Source organism: Cynocephalus volans, chromosome 2 (genome assembly GCF_027409185.1).
Source record: "Cynocephalus volans isolate mCynVol1 chromosome 2, mCynVol1.pri, whole genome shotgun sequence".
Taxonomy (NCBI): Eukaryota; Metazoa; Chordata; class Mammalia; order Dermoptera; family Cynocephalidae; genus Cynocephalus; species Cynocephalus volans.
The window spans coordinates 60,977,469-60,998,988 of record NC_084461.1 but is presented as its reverse complement, the minus strand read 5'-3'; the positions used below and the strand labels follow the sequence as shown (position 1 = coordinate 60,998,988).

Below are 21,520 nucleotides of genomic sequence, written 5' to 3'. Positions count from 1 at the left end.
CAAGAACTGGTGACACCCTGTTCCTCCATGAACCATGAGTGATTCTTACCACAATGTCTCTCATTTCTTTCCCACTCCAATCTCTCAACCAAATCAGAAAGTGAGGAAATGCTCTCTTGACTACCAACCACTGGGACTTCACTGGGTGTGCAGTCTTGACTACCATCACTGAGACTGGTATGTTGTGGCACAGCAAGCCCCACAATCAGACGAGAACAAGTGACCATAAACAGACATATTATATCAGGCCTTTGGACAATAATTGCCTGTATCATTCTGAGACCTGATCTCTGTCATTGACAGTTTACCTACAAATGAGTGGCAGTATTGTATAATACTTTTGTTAAAGCATGAGCTCTGGAGCCAGACTGACAACTACTGGGTTCAAACACTGGCTCTACAACATATGATGTTTGCTTCTCTGTGAAACAGGAATAATAATAGAACTTATCTCAGAGCCTGTCAAGATTAAATGAGTTAATACAAATAAAGAACTTAGACACTATCCTCATTCATTCAACAAATATTTATTATCTACTTTGTTTCAGGAATTGTTTAGAGCACTGCAGACACTTGAGCAAACAAAATACAAAAAGCCCCTGCTCTCTTGTGAAGTTTACATGTTAACTATTTAGTCATTGTTGTCATAAGGGAATTTCAGGTTCTGAGAACTCCTTAAATCCATAAACAAGAAGCAAGGCATCACCTGAATGCCTATTAGAAATGCACAATTTCAAGCCCCATTCAGACTTAATGAATCAGGATATGTATCTTAACAAGATTCTCAGGGGTTACATATGTAAATTAAAGTTTGAGATACTCTGCCATGACCATAAAGTCCGCATTTGGACTGAAGGAAACATCTTGAAGGTTCCCTGCCCCCCCACAGGTGAATAGCATGAATTTAAAAATTGCTCTAAAGAAAAAAATTTTCATGATTATTTTCATGTAAATATGCCATGTTTAGGTAAGTGAGCTTAAGGGGTGGAAATATGCTCATCATATGTAAATGCCATTTGTTAGTACAAAATACTGTACAAACATTTGAGGTTTAATCTAGGTAAATGGCTCCCTCTAGTGGAAATATTTTGGTTTGTACACCACTGGGAATAGCTTAAGCTAGAGTCCTCAGCAGACCTCAAGAAAATGTGCATGCTTACAATTGACAAAGGATGAGGTTTAACAAAAACAGAAATGTTTGTAAAATCCTAGCATACACAGAAGAAAAGGTTTAGTAACCCTCAATTCCTTCTTTTTCACATATAAAGTGTGAGACTTTGAATAAGAGCTAAATTTTTTAAAGTCTAAGTTGTGATAAGGAAGCAGGTGTTGAGAAGACAGCATCTTACATATACTTCTCTATTTGGGAAAACGTACCTTCAATGTGAAAAAATAAAGTACTTAAGGAAGTTTATCAGCTAAGATGCCAGAAATGCAAACACAGAAGTTGCACATCTTTAATCTGTCAACTATTCATATCCTTTGCCTATTTTTCTATTGGGTTGTCTCACTGACTTGTAGATCTTCGTAACTTAAAAAAAAATTAACCATTTACTGTGAGAGGAGCTGCCAGGTTTCCCCCAAGTTTTTTGACTCTGTCATACAGAACTTTTAGTTTTTTTTTTTTTTTTTTGAATCAACCTGTTATTTCAAGACATCTGGGTTTTGTCTACCTATAAATGCCTATCCCACACTAAGATAGCTTTGTTGCTTTTTTAATTTAAAGTTTAATATAGTTGAATTCCTTGAGCCATCTAGAATTCTCATGTGAGGTAGAAATCCAACTTTCTTTGCAAATGTCTACCCAGTTTTCCAACACTTGTTAAATAGTCCATCTTTTTTCACTGATTTTAAGTGCCATACACTAGTTTCATGTGTTATTTTGATCTTTCTGGACTTAGTTCTTTTAAACTCCTGTTCATGTATCAGTAGCTTTAATTCCTGTAGCCATAGTTTTTACAAATATCAGACTGAAGGGTTTGGATTCCTGCACTGGCCAGCCAACGCGCCCCCCCCCCCCCTTACTTTTACAAAAATCTGCCAAAATCAATTACTTCCATGTTGTTAAATGCAAAACCAACCTTTCGGTCTTCTTACTTGATCTATATATCAGAACACCATGCTCCTCTGGTTTTCTTCACTTAATTCTTAGACTTTAATGTTGGCAATGTTTCAGATTTGGTCCCTGCCATCCTTCATTTTCTCCAGTCCTCAGATGTTCTTCAGTTTCATGATTTAAAACACCATTTATATACCAAATTACAGTTTTCCATCTTCAGCCAGATTATCTCCCCTTAATTCCAACTGCCTACTCTACTTCTCATGGATGTTTCAAGCCAAATGCCAAATCTTTCCTATCCCTGTTAATGGCAATTCCATCCTTCCAGCTGCTCATCAGTTCAAGTCTTAAGAGCCAATGATTCTTCTCTCACAACCCATTTCCAGTATATTGGCAAATCTAGTTGATTCCTCCTTAATACATCAATATCCAACCACTTTTCACTTTCCCTAACCACCCTGATTCAAGCCATCAATAACTCTCCCCTGATCATGATAGCATCCCCTAAAGTGGTCTTCCTGCTTTCATCTTTGCACCATTGTCTATGCTCAGTCGCTCATGTCTCTTTTCTATCCCTAAACTCTACCACGATCCCTAACAAATTCAAGTGTAAAACTGACCACCTGATCTTCAGTTACCTCTTAGATCTAACCTACTACTCTTCTCCCTTGCTCTGAGCACTCAAGCTACATACTCTCTCATTTGCAATAAACACATTACCAGTCTCAGGGCATTTATCCCTCATTGTTCTTTTTACCTAAATTACTTTCCCCTAGACACCCACAGGCTCATTCCTTCAGGTTTTTGCTCAAATTCCCTTTCAGACCCTCCTCTATCTCCCCTTATCCCATGTGGAATAGCAAGCCTCGCCCACCATCACCATCTTCCATTTCTTGCTCTTCCTGCTCACCGACACTTGCCAGCATGTAACACTATTTTACTTAACTGTCTCCCTACAATACAATGTAAGTTCCATGAGACCAGGAACAGTGCCTGCAATATAAGACTAAGATAACCGTAAAATATGTAACAGAAAAACATACAGATCTCGTATATAAAATTTCCTAAATGTAAAGTTAGAAAATCATGCTATTAAATCACAACTTACAGCACACATGATAATACCAGTTGAAGTTGCTGCTGGGTATGAAAATTAGTACAACTTAACCGAAGGGTAAAACTTGGCTCTAACCACCACGTTTTGATCTGGGAATTCCACTAAGAAATCATCGCAGATGTATACGACTTTTTAAGCATGAGGTCATGCGTCACTTCATTTCTAAGAGTGAAAAAACAGAAATAACTTCTGAATGTCAAACAATAGTAAGAGAGTTGCACAAACTATTCATAGACTTCTATGTAGCTATATCAACATATATTTATTAACCAGCAATCTGGGAACAATATAGCAACCAAAACCAATGTGTGAATTCACTATATACTCATATGTGCATAGAAATAGTAACAGTAGTTATATAACTGAGTAGTTGCATTGAAAATCCACTTAAAATTGTTCACTGTTCTTAAGTTACCTGTTTAATGAAGTTCTTCAAAAAGCAACATGAAGTTTGAAAACGAATACTTAAAATTGTCAGAGTAAGATTGCTATAACATGCACAGAAATAAATTATTGATGACTGGCACAAAAACCTAAAGGATTTTTTTTTTTAGTATAGCAATCCGCTGTATCATCATTGCCAATGGCAAATTTCTAATCTGTGCTTTGTAAATTGTGTCTATGAACACTGGAGATGTCTCAGGAGGTTCTAACTTTTACATCAAGTTAACACAAGACTCAGATTAAGGATTACAAAATGATAGCTATAGGTTCTTCAATTTCCAAATTCAACTGTATAGTACAGAAAAAATCCAAACTCAGAGTTGTGCAGTTGCAACTGCCACTTAAGAATCATATGAAAGGTAAACTGTAGAAGTCACATTATGAACTCATTGCAAGATAAAAATGCTGATCAGTTCAAAAATTGGTAAGCCAGCCTTACTTATCATTATTTTTTTTTTTGTCTTTTTGTGACCGGTAAGGGGATCGCAACCCTTGGTGTGGTGTCGCCCACACCGCGCTCAGCCAGCGAGCGCACCAGCCATTCCTAAATAGGATCCGAACCCGCGGTGGGAGCGCCGCTGTGCTCCCAAGCGCTGCACTCTCCCGAGTGCGCCATGGGGCCGGCCCCTTACTTATCATTATTAAGACAGTTTAAATCACTTCACTGAAAAGAAAAATATCTCATTTGCATAAAACTGATAGGACTCTAGTTCCGCTAAAATGTTAGACTTTTAAAAGATTTTTAGCTTTAGGCACAATTTCTTTTAAGATTTTAGCAGCAAATTAAGAGTATGGAACAACTAATGATTAAACTGATTTTAATGATCTCTTCCAGCAACCTAAGTCCTAAATTTTGTAATCTTAAATTCTTTCTTGAAGATGTGTTTTAGAACATGATATCCAAGTTTCAATTTTTTTTTTTTTTTTTGAGGTATGTCAAATATTTTCATGTGCAGGTAACAAAAGGAGATAAATTCAAGTCTCACTTCTCTTAAAAGAGAGTCTCACTTCTCTTAAAAGTTTTTGGGCTGCACTGATCTAATTTTAGGCCCTTTCCTGTTCCAAGTTCTAAATCGCAAATAAAAAAACCTAACAATTATGCAAACATATTCCTTGAAATGTATTAATACATTTAATTGTAATTAGTAACATGCAACTACATTAATAGATAACAACCCGAAGAGTAAACCATTACTTTTATAAAATGTCAATTTCTAAAATTACAAGTCTTAGTTTTTTGAAGGATAAACAAGAAGCCTTAATAGGACATACATTCACACGCACTCATGCAATCTATTCTTACATCAATGTTTTATATTCACAACTTCACCTTTAATTCTTTTTGCAGAGCTTTATCTCCCCCATCCTCAAACAGCTAAGCCTAGAATTGTTTACAAGTTTATCAATAACAGGGGTCATTAACTTAAATTGTGGGGAAAATAGGTTTCTACTACACTACAAGTATACAGATAAGAAAATACTTGATTTAAAAACAGTAAACTAAAACAGCACTAATGCATAAGCTCAAACAAACAAAAATGAGGGGAAAAAACAAAAGACCTATCTGAACCCAAAATGGCGGGGGGAGGGGAGAAAGTTTATTTCCTTTCATTAAAAATCAGAGTGCAACATCTATAGTTAAACAACTTTATTAACATAGTCAAGCAGTGATTAACATTCACATCTATTATGTCACATCATACAAATGTAAATACAAAATTACTACAGTACAATATATATTCTCTGCATGATCCAAAATATTTGGTGGCCCCAAAAAACTCTCTTTAAAATTCAGCAGCTTATCAAAAATTAAAACCGTATTCTATTTAAAATGAAGATCTGTCAGCACAGAGTTAGACTTCAAGAAATACCAACTTAGTACAGTTTGAGAAGTTGCAGGAAGATATGTTTGAAGGACACATTCTAACATAGTGTGGCAGATATAGGAAACATCAGATTTAAAGCTTTTAAGCATAACTCATACAACCTAAGTTGTCAGCAGAAAGATCCAGTTATTTATTACTAAAGCTAACACTACTAAATTATTGCACCCAATATTAAAATGAATATTAAGTGTAAAACTGCTTAATAATATGAAGTAAATCATTTACCACATTTAAACATCTCTTCTTACAAGATGATAATCTATTAAGTAAAATTAATTATACAGTATTGTCTAACTACCTCCATAAAAATCCAAGCTCAATTTGGTTATGTATCCACAAAGGAAAACAACGAAGTAATATAAGGAAAGTATAGTGGAACCCTTTTATGAGGCTGATATTAGGAGGGGACCAACACTGCCTTATAGGCTAACCATGTTATATAGCAAGCTTTTAGAAAGATAATCAGTCCTACAAAATAGCTAATTCTGCATAATACCAAGCCACAGTATAAAGAATTCTATGGTAAATAAACAACAATTGTACTAAAGGAAAACTACCGGTTTCTTAATTAGTGATATACTGTTTGGCAAATAGATTTGGCTTGTTTTTAAATTGTACAAGAAGTGAAAAAAAAAAAAAAATCATTTTAACGTCCCTCAAAATCATGCATACATTCAGCTATTATGCATCTTTTTAAAAAAAACAATACATTCTGGGATACAAACCACAATAAACAGGTGCTGTAATTTAAATGTATACCTTAAAAATTAATATGTATAATAATTAGGCATAAAAGTAATGAATTATCTACACGTAAGTAATGCCAACAGGGGAAAGATATATTAAGACTGAAAAAAATCTGTCACAAGTCACTCGGAAAGTGTACAGGTAAATAAAACTAACTTTTATGTAAAATTTATTAAAGAGGCATTAGAAGTATCTCTATTTAATACAGTATGAAATGCACTGAAGTTGGTATACAATGCTATTGCATGGTATTATTACTAAATAATATCGTTAACAACACAGCTCATTATTGATCTGATTTTTTCATCTAAATTATCCCAGGTCCTTAACTATCTGAAGACCACAGTTTTCTTAAAGATTCCAATGCCTACATTTCATTAACAGTACTAAGAGCAAGTTAGTGTTTCCCTCCTTATATAATTTGCAAAAAGAATTCAAAAAGCAAAACTGAGTGTGTTTTAAACTACCACCAAAGGAAGGATTTAAATTGCAGTTATGCATGATACACTCTTCTCTTGGGAAGAATGTTTTTGCACCGTTATCTGTTAATACATTCAATATGAATAATATAGATTAATTATATGAAGCAAAAAACCACTTTTTCCCTCATGGCAAAGGACTTAAACATTTAGACTAAATGTTTAAGACAGAATTAGCTTAATTCTGGCATTTCAGCTACGCAAGCTAATTTTATACAAGGGAGAAGAATTTCCACTTTCCTATCCTCAAGGTTTGGAGAAAATGACGACCAAATTTAACTCTCTCTCAGGTAAACCTGCATGCAAAAGGCTTCACAGGAGGGCTTTACACCACCCCACTCTGCTAGAATAATTGGAAAAATCAGACTAAATGGGAAGATTCTTAATGAAATACACTATAAAACAAAGAATGTAAGTATGATAACCCTTAATAAGCACATGTCACCAAAGCAAAAATGATACGAGTATTCACCTGAGATAAAACTTGTATCTGAATATTTTATAACTGAGTAGACAAGCATTTCAAGAGGAAAGTCATTTGAAATTACTTTAAAATATACATCTGATCCTATTTTACAATATATGCAATTTAAGCAATTCAGATCAATGAAAAAGTTTTAACTAAAAAAATCACAGTGTTTATCAATGTTAATTACAAAATGTATGCTACTTGTTTTGTTTTAAGATGTAATGGCTTGGTTAAGTGTTTTAAAATCTATTCTGAATCTAACTTGCATAACAAAATCAAGTAGCAATAATGTAAAGCATCAGAACTGGCTCTTAAAGATTATTTACATGTTGATTATTTGGGAAATAATCAACCAAAAAATATAAAAAAGTAATTTTTTTTTTTACACAGTATGAAGTCATTAAAGAGATCAGACAATACAAAAAGCAAAATTCTTTCCCAAATAAATGAATATCTGTGGCACTAAGTTCACCTGCTAATGAACTACAACATGGAACTGTCAAGCATGCACTTAAATTATATTAAATACACTTTCTGTTTCCAACTTAGGTTGATCAGCAGCTTTTGTTCTGTTAGAATCCTTCAAAGAGAGAAGCTCAAACAGGAAAAAGAAGGCATATATAAAACAGTAAACACTGACCTCCTGAGGTTCCTACAACATAAAAATATTCAAGTAGAAAATCTACATCACTTAGCAGCGGCTATTTCTGTAGTTGAGCACACTAATAGCATTTTAGTGTGTAAGGAGCAGATGAAGTAAGCCGTGCTTTAAGCATGCCAAGAGGCAGAAACACTGGAATGTAACAAAGACAAACTCACAATTTCACAGACACTGTCAATATTCAAAACTATTAAGACTACACCACAAGAATTAAATTGCTTTATATATATCCCATGATGTATTAGGTTTTATTAGAATAAATGCTAAATCAGAGCTTACCTCAAAAGATAACTTAAATGGCTTCTGCAAATTCCTGTGCTATATACTATGTATCTGAAATACAATACAATTAGGAAGAAACAATAACCTCAAGGGGGAAAATACACCAAAAAAACCCCCCAACCCAATCTCAGGTTGCCAGTCACATTTACTTAATTATATTTTCTATTTTAAAATTAAATCTTCTTTAAATTTAAGAATGGGTCAAGTAACTATAAAAGTGGCCAGATTCTTTTAGTGTTTCACGTTTGCCTAATTTGAAACTAATTTTCAGAGAGGTTGACAATAGTGGCTTTAGCTAATATAGAACTGCCAATCACAGGTCCAGATAACTTTATTAAAGGCTGTTTTCATTTTACTGTGGTTAAAGAAGTGTTTGGCCATTTCTTTCAATTTAAAACATTATCTATTCCAGAATATTAAAATATCTCCCGTATTAAATTCTAAAAAGTATTTGAAGCACTACAGGATAGTACTATAATTTAAGAATAAAATAGCTATCCCACTTGGGTATTAAAGACTAAGAAGCAAATTGTGAGCTCCCAGTGAAGCAATGGTACTAGAAAGCAAAATGCCAGATACCCCCTGAATCCAAAATACACTTTAAAAAAAACTGGGCAATATAAAATGATTTAGTTTTAGGCTCTACAGACTGAAATTTGCAAAGCCAAAATAAAGAAGGTGAAAGAACGTGTTAAAAACAAAACAACACACACACAATAACAAAAACCTTTCTGCATGCTACCATGCATATGAAAAATTTTTAAACAGTATTTATAATTCACACACACACAGCTCAAACTTCAGTGCAATGGCTGTATCATTCAACACTTACAGAATAGAACCATGCAAAGAGGAGCAACTGCTTATAAAAATGGTTATTCAGTATTTATTCTGCAATGCAAAGGTGACAAAACTAAAATATAAAAAGGCTGTTATGGCTTAACATTTTTGTTGCAGATTAAATATGCAGCATTGAAAAATGGAAAGGCGTGGCTTCATCTCTGACCAGCAGAGTCAAAAAGAAAAATCTCTCCATTTTCCCTCATCATCATGGGATACACTGTTCAGGCAATCCAAATTAATAAAGACTTGCACTTTCATATGGACACAAGATCAAGTGTACCAGTTAGGTTTTCACATTCACAGTATATAAGAAAATACACATGGAAGGAAAAGTAAAGGGTTAACTTAACAAGGATTTATTCACAGGAATACATGTAAGTAGAGAAAAATAACAGAAAGGCTAAACAAATGAAATGGAGAGGATCCAAACCAACTTTCACTCTGTAGCTTTTAACTTGCACCCTGTGTGCATATATCTAGGGCACAGAGGGCCACCAACATGCGCCAATACAGTGTAGGAACCCTGCATTACATCCACTAACTTAAACATACCTTTAAGATCATGCTTTGAACAAAAAACACAAAAAAAAACAAAAAAAGAAAGCTTAGAAGGCAATATGTTGAGTGGGAATAAACACTGAAATATAGCAATCATTTTTCAACTTCTACAATTGTCTTTATGTGCCAACTAACATTTATGCAGCCTTTTACAGATCTTTTACCATGTAATTTAAATTTTAGAAGTTTTGATAAAATCACTAGTAGTATATAACCATGCAGAAAGCACATCACACTGACAGCACAAAGGCAAAGATTTTGCACAGGTATATCAGCTTTCCACATTGTGCAGGTTACACACAATACAATATCAATCTTATTCCTAACAGATCCTAAAAAGATATTTCAAGGCCTACCTGTAAACTACAGTACTTTATATATCTATATTCTTAATAAAAATAAAATCCACGAATCTTAAAAAGGAATTTTAAATGCAGGGCTATGTTGAATTGGTGAACTGCAACACAAACTGGCGCAACATAGGTAAATGAATACCAATCTCACTCTATGTGATGCAAGCATGCTACTTTCCCACTAATTTAAATTACCTTCAATCACTATGAGCCAGAATGCATGCCTGAACCTTAAACTGCACTTTAAAAATAACGACTTAGCCTAGAAATTAAATCTAGTGAAGTACAACCATCAAATTATATCCACTACATTAATATTTTAATGCAAAAGTAAGATGTAATCTTCAGTTTGATATACCCAACCCCATTTATTCCTCCCTCCCTTCCCACCCCACAAAGGTAAAAAGAGTGACTCATTTGGCATTTCACAGGATGTTTCATTGTTTAAATTTGTTTTGTTTTATTTCCAACCTTTTCAGGGAGTACCTTAAATTGTAACTTTCAAGAACCTGCTTCTACTATGGGAGGGCAAGCTGATTTTAACTATATTAGCTTTCTTTGTGTAGTTCTTCATCAGCATGCAAAACAAGACCCCATCATGTGGGGAAATTTATACAAAAATCTTTAAATTAAAAAAAAAAAAACTCCTTTACTGTTTGTAACCCCCATTCTTAGGTTTCCTTTATTGTGCGCTATAGAATTTTTCTTCTTTCTTATCCCTATGCATCATTTATATGGTTCTTGTTTTGGTACAATTCCCCATAATATTCCAGAATGTACTGTTTTGTGAGTAGACTGAACAGATTTTTTTTTTATGCTTCTTCACATCCAGTGCAGAGTTGTAATTGGAGACAGATTTCCACCCACAAAAGCTCCAGATGTTAAAACGTTTCCCAACATCGACTTAATACAGTGACGGCAACACCTCCCTCCCGCCCCTCCCAGTAGGGTTGGGATTGTACTGTATTCCCTACTGGTTTACCCTTCCCCCCTGTAAAGGGTAACATTTTCCCTGGGTGCAGAGGCTCCCTCATAGTCTCCAAGACCGAAGGACCTATAAGAAAAAGAACAAAAACAATCATATCTTTAATCATTCTCTTTCAAATCCAGTGGAACATAAAATCAATCAACTAATGATGCTATCTTTACCTATAAAGAAAATGAGAAATTGGACAAATTGCCTAAGATCATGCTAGTCAATTATAATCATCACTTATGGCTCTGAATTGTTACCTGCATAAGATATGAAAAGTGAGGCAAAGCTAGAGACACACACAGAGCCAAGTAGCACTTTGTATAGATGAAATGTGCCTGTATGATGCTATCAGTCTAATTCTTTGTCCCATTTGGCAAAATGGGCCCCAATGGGGAACTGGTTACTTCTTACATAACAAACCACCTTACTTTCTTCAAAATTAAATAGCACTTTCTCTAGGACAATAACTTTCCTTAGTGAGAATTAAATCATCCTTTCCCCTGCAGTATTCCCAATATTTAGCAAACAAAAATCCAATCCATCAAAAAATAAAAAAGCATTAGGTATTTCCAGTTGTCTCATGTTTCAGCCTAAGAGGCGTAAGAAGTATTTATTACCACACTAGGGTCAGTACATTCAAGTAAATTTTAACACTGCCTTCTTGATGTTCCTATAGTTATTCTTCTGACCCTTTTTCACTTTGCCATTTCTTATACGTTCAGGCCACTTGAATCTCCTGATAAGGATTTTTTTCCAAAGCTAACAGTTTTAATGATAAGAAGGACATTAAGAGATAAGGTAAGATTACTGGGAGATTTAAACTATTACCTGATAGTAGTCCTTTTACAATAAAACTCTACTACCCACTCATGCCAAACCTTGGACATTTATGAACGTTCATGAGAATTCACAAAGGGCAATTAGTTCATCTGTGGAGCAGTACAAGTAACCAACCCCCTTTCTCCTGTCTCCGAAAAAAGGGAAGAGGAGCACAAAAAGGCAGGAATAAAAGGTACTGACTGAACTTTTATCTCTAATTAGAAAACTGAGAATTATTTCGTATCCTGTCTTCGAACAGTGATCACTACAGTTAATTCATAATTCATAATTGGTGATGAGACCAAAGAGGTAATCAAGACTTATTAACTCACTGCTGAGTCTTTCAAGCTAAAGTCATCCTCGTCACTTAAAGTGAATCAAGTAAGCACTTTGTTCCAGGTTTAAAATCTAGCTCAGAGTAAATAAGCAAGCAAGCAAACAAGAACTCCAATTCAATGTAAAGTGTAATTCTATTTGGTGTATATCTTCTGTACACACATCAAGTATACCCTCTGGCTTCCAGTCAGTTATGTCTCAATTCATGTTCAAGACCTAAAGAAGAATGTCAAAGCCTTGGCTCACTGTATTGGCCCATGTTCCTAACATTTACTGAGCCAACTTAGGGTGCTAGGCAATATACTAAGTTCTGGCATCATATATAATGTAGTATTTAATCTACAACGTAACTTAATGAGGGAACTGAAGCTAAGAGCTCAGAATTGTTAGTCCCTTTTAAGTACAAAAAATCTTAAGGAACAAGAGTCAAATTGGACTTAACCCTTTACCACCCCAAATCAAAACAGACTCTTCCATTAATCATTTTATGTCACAGTATTGAGCAGGTGCTCAATAAAATATACATTAAAGAATGAGCATTAAATATCATCTACTAAGCCAAAACACAGTTTCAATTCTACTTGGGTTTTCCCTAAAGCCCACAATATTGAAAGTCCTTGCTATATGAGACTATACACTTATGCTTCAAAATAGAACCATTTTTACCCCACCACTGTAAATACTGATGTCCTCTTACAGTGCAAAATTCTTTTTAAAAAGGGATAACTGAAACAATGTCAAGAAATCCAACCAGCATATCAACCTGGACTTCTTTCCACTTAGAAGTCAAAGTAAAGCCACTCATTTTATCTGGCTTGCTAGTTCTTTTAAAAAAATTCTCTAGCATTCACTTAAGTAATTTTAAAGTCCAATATAACATGATACGAGATTGTTTTATTTAACTCCTATAGGAAACAAATATCTTTTTATTCTATCCAGCAGTTTTTTTTTTTTTTTTAATTTTTATTTTTAAAAATGACTGGTAAGGGGATCTCAACCCTTAACTTGGTGTCAGCACCACGCTCTCCAAAGTGAGCTGAATGGCCATCCCTATACGGGGATCTGGGGATCCGAACCCACGGCCTTCGTGTTATCAACACCACACTCTCCCAAGTGAGCCACCGGCCGGCCCCTATTCAACTGTTTTAGATTACGACCCTAACTAAATGTGCTCATCTTGAAAATTCCTAAACTTCTTACAACTTACCCCTAATTTTGGGACTGCAGCTTATGTGTATTACATTAAACACCATAAAAAGCTGCAAGACGCTCTTTTAAGGGAAGTGGAAACTGATCAGAGAAACGCCTCCAATTTTCATCCCCAACTTGATTTTTAAATCCATGAAGAATCTGCAAAAAGAATAAAAAATGATTAACTCAGAAAAACTCAGACCTGCATATCTTCTAAAATCAAACACTACCGATTTTATTATTTTTAAATTTTATCCATTTTAAAAGAGGATTTTTCAAACTTTGTTGGATTCTACACCATTCCATGTCTTGCTTACATGCACCACATAATGTATGCTTAAGCTCTGCTTTGAGAAGTTTAGAATTCAGCCAGAGTTCTAGTAAGAGATATACTCTTAGCAATGTCTGACATCATACTAATTAAAAACAAAATAGTATAGAAATCACCCATGGGATAAAATTATGTCACGTTAAATTTTTTTTCATACTGGAAACACACAAACTTTGGGTTCATGGCTGCAACTAGATTTCACTAATTTTAATATCAGGTGACTCAATCATGTAACTGCATTTTACTTCTTACTCTGTTACAGTTGAGTGCTGACTAAATTATAAGGGGGTAATGAAAAGAGGGTACTAACAAAGCAAGGAACTGTATAGGTTTAATCCCTTATGGAGGCCACTGAGATTTACTCTGTCCAACAGTATCAGATTATACTACAAATCTCAATCATCCATCTTGGACATATATGCTATTTTCCATAAGTAGAATAATGGGATCACATTAATCAGAGGTACTACTTGGGGAAATATTTTTAAAGTACATGTTCTACTGACAGTGTCACTGCTGTATCTTAAGAAAAGACCAAGCCAACATCTTTAGCAAGAACAAAGGTTATACACCGATATCAATTTAAAGAATCTAAGTTTCATATAAAATGTAAAAATACAAACTTTTCAACTAGGATTTTAACAGTCCCAAGATGATGCATCTGAAAGACTTATTAGTTACCTTACAGAACATGTCTCTGAGATCATCTTTTGGGTTAATCCATGATGCAACAGCATCACAAAAAAATATAAAATCCTGTAACAAACAAGAAATACATCTTAGATTGATATTAGTCAAACTCAGCAAAAGATATACGTAAACCTCACAGTTTATGTCATGATAGAATCCTAGCTAAAAAAGGGAAAACATTCAAAAATCAACTATAATCATAAGGAATTAGGAGTGATTGCTTAACAGCTGTCCCATTAGCCCACCATCAAGGAATCTCTATTCCTTCAGTTTATATTGGAATTTAATGCCCTGTTGTATTTTACATCACAAAACAAAACACATCTCATGTCCGGTAAATGTTTAACATCAGAAGTGAACTGAAAGCACCAAATCAACACCAATAAAAATACCCCTTCATTTACCGGATTAAAAAATCATACAAACTCAATAACCTTACAATTCTGACTGGCTTAGAAATAACTTAAAGCTAGCTAAATATATATCAAATGAGCTTGATTTAAAATATTGGAATAGATTTAAATTTCAAGACCCATCTCAGATAGAAACTTAAATGAAATGACCAAAAGTTAGAAGAAAAACTAACTTTGCAAATACAAACACCCAACCAAAACAATAAAAACAAAAACTCAAAACTCAGACAACTACTTGAAAGATAATCATGTTATTCTGACTACAATAACAAGGTGACAACATACTTTAAGTATTTCATGAAAATTTTTTCTCAATCTTGACTATGGTACTGAAACATTAATAGCATCAACATACAACATTCAATATACTGCTGATGTTCTGACATGTCAACTAATATTAAATTTTACTATTAAATTAAGAGAATCTCACTAATTTAAAAAATTTATTAATACTAAAATGTATATAAAACACTTAAGCTTATATAAAATACCATTTGCTTAAGGTACATGGTTTATTCAAATTATGATTCCTCATGTCTTCCAAATATCAAAGTCGGATGCTAAAAAATTTAAATACAGATAATCTAGGATTTTTGATTAAAATTTAAATGTGAAAAATAAAACTTAAGATATTTTCTTTTAACCATATCTACATTAAATTATGTGAATAAGAGTTAAAAAAATAGAAATTTCTGCCTATTCTTAAACTGGTAGTGATTTTATAACCACATGTGCTACTTTTACTATCTTAAAATATTAATCCAAAAAACAAAAACAAAAACAAAAATCCCAGTGGGAAGATGCTTTTTAAAAATATGGTATATGTCATATCAGATACTTATAAAACGCATTTCAGACGACAAGTTCTTTAAGGAAAAAACAAATTTAATTCTAGAAGGTTAGTTTTTACAACTAGACACCTTCTCTCAAGGTGGTACTGCCTGGTTCTAATAATATTATTAATGCTTTATGAATGTAAAATTAGTCAAAAGATTTTTTTCCAGTTTAATTTGTACCTTTTAAAAATGTCTATGAATTTTATAAGCTGATAAAATTTATGTTTCTCAAACTGAGTTAACAAAAACCACAATAATTCAAGAAAGGAAATATCAAAAGGTCTCAATTTTAAAATGTTCAAAGCACCTTTCTCTTGGAAGTGAAAGGTTTTCATTTTCTTGAAAATAAAGAAACAGGACAAAGTTACTGCTATTAAAAGCATCTTTGTAGTTTTACCATTCAAGTGTGCATTCCTACACACCAAAATTTAGTTTTTCACCCACCCTCACCCTGCACTTTTTAGTTTATTTGGTATGTCTTGGGTTTCTTCTTATGTCCAGGTCTTCCCTTATATCCTTTCTTTTCCTTACAATTTATCTGTTGAATAATTTAAGAGTCCCACACTCTTCATTTTGTTGATTACATACACATGGTGTAGCTCAACATGTTCCCCTGTCTTGTGTTGTCTAACAAATTGGCAGTTGAATGCAATGGTTTGACTAAACTCATGTTTGATACTGTTGCCAAATAATTAAAACGTCTAAATATAACCCAAATTTAGGAAACAAAATAAGAGGGCCAGTCTGTGCCTCACTTGGGAGAGTGTGGTGCTGATAACACCAAGGCCAAGGGTTCGGATGCCTATATAGGGATGGCCGGTTAGCTCACTTCGTGTTGTCAGCACCACACTCTCCCAAGTCAAGGGTTAAGATCCCCTTACCAGTTAAAAAAAAAAAAGGAACAAAATAAGAATAAAAAATCATTAGCTCTCAAAATGAAAGCAATTTCAATGGCTGATTCAGGAGTCTATTTCATTTCCTGTTTATAAGTTTGATTCAAAGTAACAGAAAGAGGGCTGGCCGTTAGCTCAGTCAAAGGGTGGTGGTGATAACACCATAACACCAAAGTCCAGGGTCCAATCCCTGTACCAGCCAGCCATCAAAATTAAACAAACAAACAAACAAACAAAAAGGTAAAGTAACTGTAAGATAGTATCCTATTATTTTGGTCACTCTCTTAAGTGTAGATAACCTTAAACTCAGCAAACTGAAATTCATAGATGCGAGGCATGTACAAAATAAAGAAATGAGGTCTAAATGTGGATGATGAAAGAAGCCCTGGCCTAATTCAAGATGAGAATATAACCCTTACTCTCCTAATCTATTACTATCTTATTTCATGACAAAAAAAGATTTAGGAAATAAAAACAAGCATTATTTCAAAATATTAAGAAATAAATACACAACATATGAAATATATATATCTTTGTAAAAATATTAAATATTTTTATGATTAAAATCTTAAAATATTTCCTTTAAAATTTTATTATCCAGAATATTAGAAGTTAAAACTCAATCCTTGCAAGCATCTTACTTGGATTACGCCACTGGGATTCACACTGATCATGGTACAAATCCCACGGAATGCTGAATCCTTTTCCTCATTGTCTCTTATGTTTCTCAGAGAGGTGCACCTATTGAATTATGGAATTGAGTTTAGTGTTTAAGTAAAAAGCAGGTTTAGTTACAACACTAATGGACAGTATTTAATGGAATAAGCAGCACAGTATATATAGATAAGAGTTTCAGAAAGCTGAAGTTTCAGTTTCTCATCTTCCTGTACATTGTGCCCATCTAATCTCACTACAGTGGAAACAGTGAAATTCACATTTTCTTAATAATAGATTGCATCCATACAATGGACAACTAATTTGAATCTGCCACTTAAACTACTGATGAGCCTTAGCCAAGAAGAATAAATTACCAAATTAATTTTTAAAATTGCATTATGACTTGTATTCCATTAAACACTATTAAAAATGATTTGAACTGAAAGATTATCAATTGAAAGAAGCAGAACATAGAATATACTGCGACAATATAAATATTACTATACAACTTATGGTGTAGATGTTCAACTTTTACATTAACAAGCAAATAAGATTTTTATACATAATAAATTTAAACATGTATTTCTTAATGCAATCCAAGTTTCCAAATTAATTCTAAAAAAGAAACAATGCAAAAACCTAAACTCATAGAATTTGCATGCATCTTTATTTTTCTGGTGGATATTTAAATGCTTTTTATGTATAATCAAGCTTTTTAACACAGCAAGCATGTGACAATCTTATCCCATGCATCCATTAGTCGTTAGCCACAACATAAAATAAATATACATGACGATGCTACTGAAAAACCTCACAAACCTGATAGGACAAGATTAGTCACATGGTTGGCAATGATTAAGGATTGTGATTTTTGTAACCAACTGAAAATATATCTAAAAGTGAGATAGAGAAAGAAAGAGTGAAGAAAAATGAATTAAAAAAAAAGATTGAATAATACACACCAGGGTCTTATAAACTGCTGTAGCATGGGGGCCACCTCTTGAGGACAAACGTAACCAAGACGACCAATTGTTATTGCTAAGGTAACGCAATCACGGTTATACACCACCAAACGCCAACCAAGACATGAGCAAATGAGGGGGAAGGAGAAAAAATAAAGAAAAAACAACAAATAACTCAGAAACAGAAACCAACAGAATTTGTGTATGATAATAAACATAAGATTTCACCACTGCTGTTTATTACCACCCCCTAAAATAAGGGGCAGCAACATATATGGCATACTCTTGGAAAAAGAAAAACAAAAGGAATTAAAAAAACTCTAAAGATTGAGAGAACACCAAAAACCATAATAAATTGCTTTTCTCGCTCAATCAAGTGTCAAAATATCATTCTGTTAATAAAAAGATGAGCGATTAAATGGATGGATTTAGAGAGAATCTTCAGGTAATCCAGTCAAAATTTCAGAATTTTGTAATGAAATCTGCTTTCCCCCCAAGAAATAGCAGTAAATGTGATTACATTTCTGAATTGTCTACTCAAACATACTTCTCTGTAGTTAAAGTTAAAATTAATTTCTCACTTCCCTACATTTCTTTTTATAAGTGATTTACATACTTTGAAAATTACCTCGGTAATTTAATCCAAATTTTTTAATTTTTTGAGGCATAGGGGAGGAGGAGGTTACTACTTCCCAAAGAAACCAGTGGACATTTGTTGCCAGATAATCAAAATCAACTGTCAGACTTTAAATGTTACGGTATCCACTGAAGGAATGGATTAGAAAACTGCTACGTCTAACAAACCTGATGATAACTCTACTATTAGATCTAGGTCCACTAATTTCAAACCATATTTCTAATTTAAAAAATTTTTTAAATTTTGAAATGGACAAATGTATATTCACCATAAAAATTTAGGAAGTCCTTAAACTTACAAAGAGCTAAAACAAGTGCAACTCAGAACTGCACTGTGCAATTCGAAGGTACATACATATACATTTATACACAACGGGAAAAAATACAAACAGAAAACAAACCATGAGGTGCTTTAATGGTGTTCTCTCAAAAACTTACAGGTTAACCTTTCATAAAAAAGGGTGGGGAGGTAAAGAAAAATGTTTTAGGATTACTTGAAGCACACTACACAGATAATACTAAAATCCAGCAGATTCATATGAAGCAAGAAAAAGAAAACCTATGTTCAGAAGACACAAACTATGCAACATTCTCATTAAACAGGCAAGTATGAACAATCCAATGAAACATGCGATAAAGCAGATGATGGTCCATTGAAAAAGTTCAGTGTAGGATATACTAATTGGAAAAAAAGCAAATAATGGCATAGAAAGGAATTGGCTTTACGAAATATTGAGATAATAATAATTAATTTGCTAAAATACACAGAAAGCCATCAACAATGATTTTATTTTAATAATTTTTAAAAAGCCCACTCTTTTGGGTAAGAAATAAAGAAAACAATATTTTATGCAGCCACCTGTGATAAAAGTAATCTAATGAATCCCAAGTGTGTTTCTCAAACATATCAATTTAATCCACTGACTTGTAGGGCATTATCAACTATTTTATTTTTACTTAGGATATAATCATACTTAGAATATAATCTTAAAAACAAAGCCAATTTATTAAAGCAACTATAACAAATTCACCAGCTGATATCCCACAAGAAACTTTAATATACATTACACTCAACATTTATTTGCAGTTATGCATTCACATTTAAAAATAAATAGAAAGTTTTTTAGGTTCAACAATAATTTTACAATGGCAAATATTTCAAATCTGAATGTCATGTATAGGTACTGCATTCTAAAGAGATAAAACCTGACAAGATTTCATAACCATCCTACACACAGATTTTTTTGTTCTTTTCAGGAAGAAAATCTAATTCAGTGAAATAAACAGTACCCATACAGCCAAACAGCCAGATAACTGTTTCATAATTAAAAGATTTCCTTCCATACCAATAAACATTACCAATTGTAATCACATTAGAATAAACTTTCTATAACTATAAAATACCAAATTAAAATGCTTTTGAAAATAAACTTTCTTATTTGGAAAACCTTATGTTAATCTTTGTTCAGTATTTTGGTAAGATCTTCATTGACTATGAATAAATTACTAGAATTAACTTACTATATGAAAAAAGGGATATGCCTGAATAAAAACAAAATTTAAACCTTTTCTCACTATTAGCAACAACCAGGAAGGGTGGAAAGAAAAGAACCCAATCACACCCAAATGTGTTCTATAGTATGGAAGGTACTCTTTAACATAAACATGCTCTCTACAAATGCAAAAGAGAAACAAGCCTCCTAAATAAAAATCCCATATGGTACTGCTTAAGTTCCCAATTTGAAGAAAATTAATGATGAAATAAAAATACATATGCCATTGTTAAGCCATCTGCCACTGAAGAGCAATCTATTTTTGGCCACATTTTTACGAATTAAAAAAAAAAAAGTCATTACTTCCCAGCTCACAGCCACTCTCTGAATTAATTTCAAAGCAAAATTCATACAGTTCAATAGTTACCCATTCTAAGAAGTATAAAACACTGGAATAGGGGAGTGTTTTTCAAAAATTTCTGAAAACTGGTTATGGAATATAGCTAAAACAGTACATTTCATTACTGAGGATCCAAAATAGCCATTAACAATAAGCTGGGCTTTTAAAGCTACTTTTGCTTTGGTTTCTCTACGCATCTTAATTTAAAATTAAAAGGCAACTAATTTTCTCTTCACCATAACAGTTCAGTCATATGGTACCTGTATTCTCTAACAACGTCTTTGGTGTGTTGGGTCTGTTAATGATTTCTACAAGCTGGTGCAACACCATAGGAATATAAGGCTGCATCTCTATACCTAGGATCATCCCAAAGAGAGAAAACAAAAAAGAAAAAATTGAACATTAAAATATCAATGTAAAATATTGGTTTCCCTTATTAACTATGAAGTGACATATACATAGAAATAAAAATAATTTAAATAAAAAAACAAAAAAGCAATTACAAAAATATCAAGGCACCTAAAATGTTACATTTTTAAAGGGGGGAAAAATCTTACCCATTTGAATGGAGATTTCTCCAATTGCCCATGTGGCATTGTTGCAGACTGAAATGAACTCTGGATTTAGGTTGGTTCCCAATATTGGCATAAAGTCAGCTAGAAAAAAAATTTTTTATACTATGTAGTAAACTTCTCAATAATAGCAGTGGTATTTAAAAGGAAATCTACTAGGTGGAAATTGAAATCTAGACAAGAAATACCAAGTTTCACCTTTAAACATTTCAACATTAATTATAAAACTGCTGAAAAAATAGGCAACTATATTTAAAAATATTTTTAAAAGAGCTTCATAATATTTAAGAAACTGAAGGAGGCAATATCTGGCCACTGAAGTTTCATATGAAGAACAGCAAAAAAACATGCTTTGGTACATTTAGGTATCATTAAAAAGTGTTGGTCATAGTAATTTGATTTGTCAGATGAAGAAAA

General features: G+C 33.2%; 1 protein-coding gene across 3 annotated transcripts in view; it reads right to left on the bottom strand.

Moving 5' to 3' along the window:
- Nucleotides 1-7,370: 7,370 nt before the first annotated feature.
- Nucleotides 7,371-21,520, bottom strand: part of TNPO1 (transportin 1) — a 91,147-nt gene continuing 76,997 nt past the window's right edge. For all 3 annotated transcript variants that reach the window (XM_063085765.1, XM_063085767.1, XM_063085766.1), the window contains 7 exons: nucleotides 21,089-21,187; nucleotides 20,792-20,887; nucleotides 18,003-18,078; nucleotides 17,025-17,124; nucleotides 14,233-14,307; nucleotides 13,237-13,379; nucleotides 7,371-10,952 (listed from right to left, as the gene is read on the bottom strand). In XM_063085765.1, coding sequence (XP_062941835.1) covers nucleotides 13,272-13,379; nucleotides 14,233-14,307; nucleotides 17,025-17,124; nucleotides 18,003-18,078; nucleotides 20,792-20,887; nucleotides 21,089-21,187 — 554 coding nt within the window. In that variant the 3' untranslated portion in view covers nucleotides 7,371-10,952; nucleotides 13,237-13,271. The remainder of the gene's footprint in view (nucleotides 10,953-13,236; nucleotides 13,380-14,232; nucleotides 14,308-17,024; nucleotides 17,125-18,002; nucleotides 18,079-20,791; nucleotides 20,888-21,088; nucleotides 21,188-21,520) is intronic.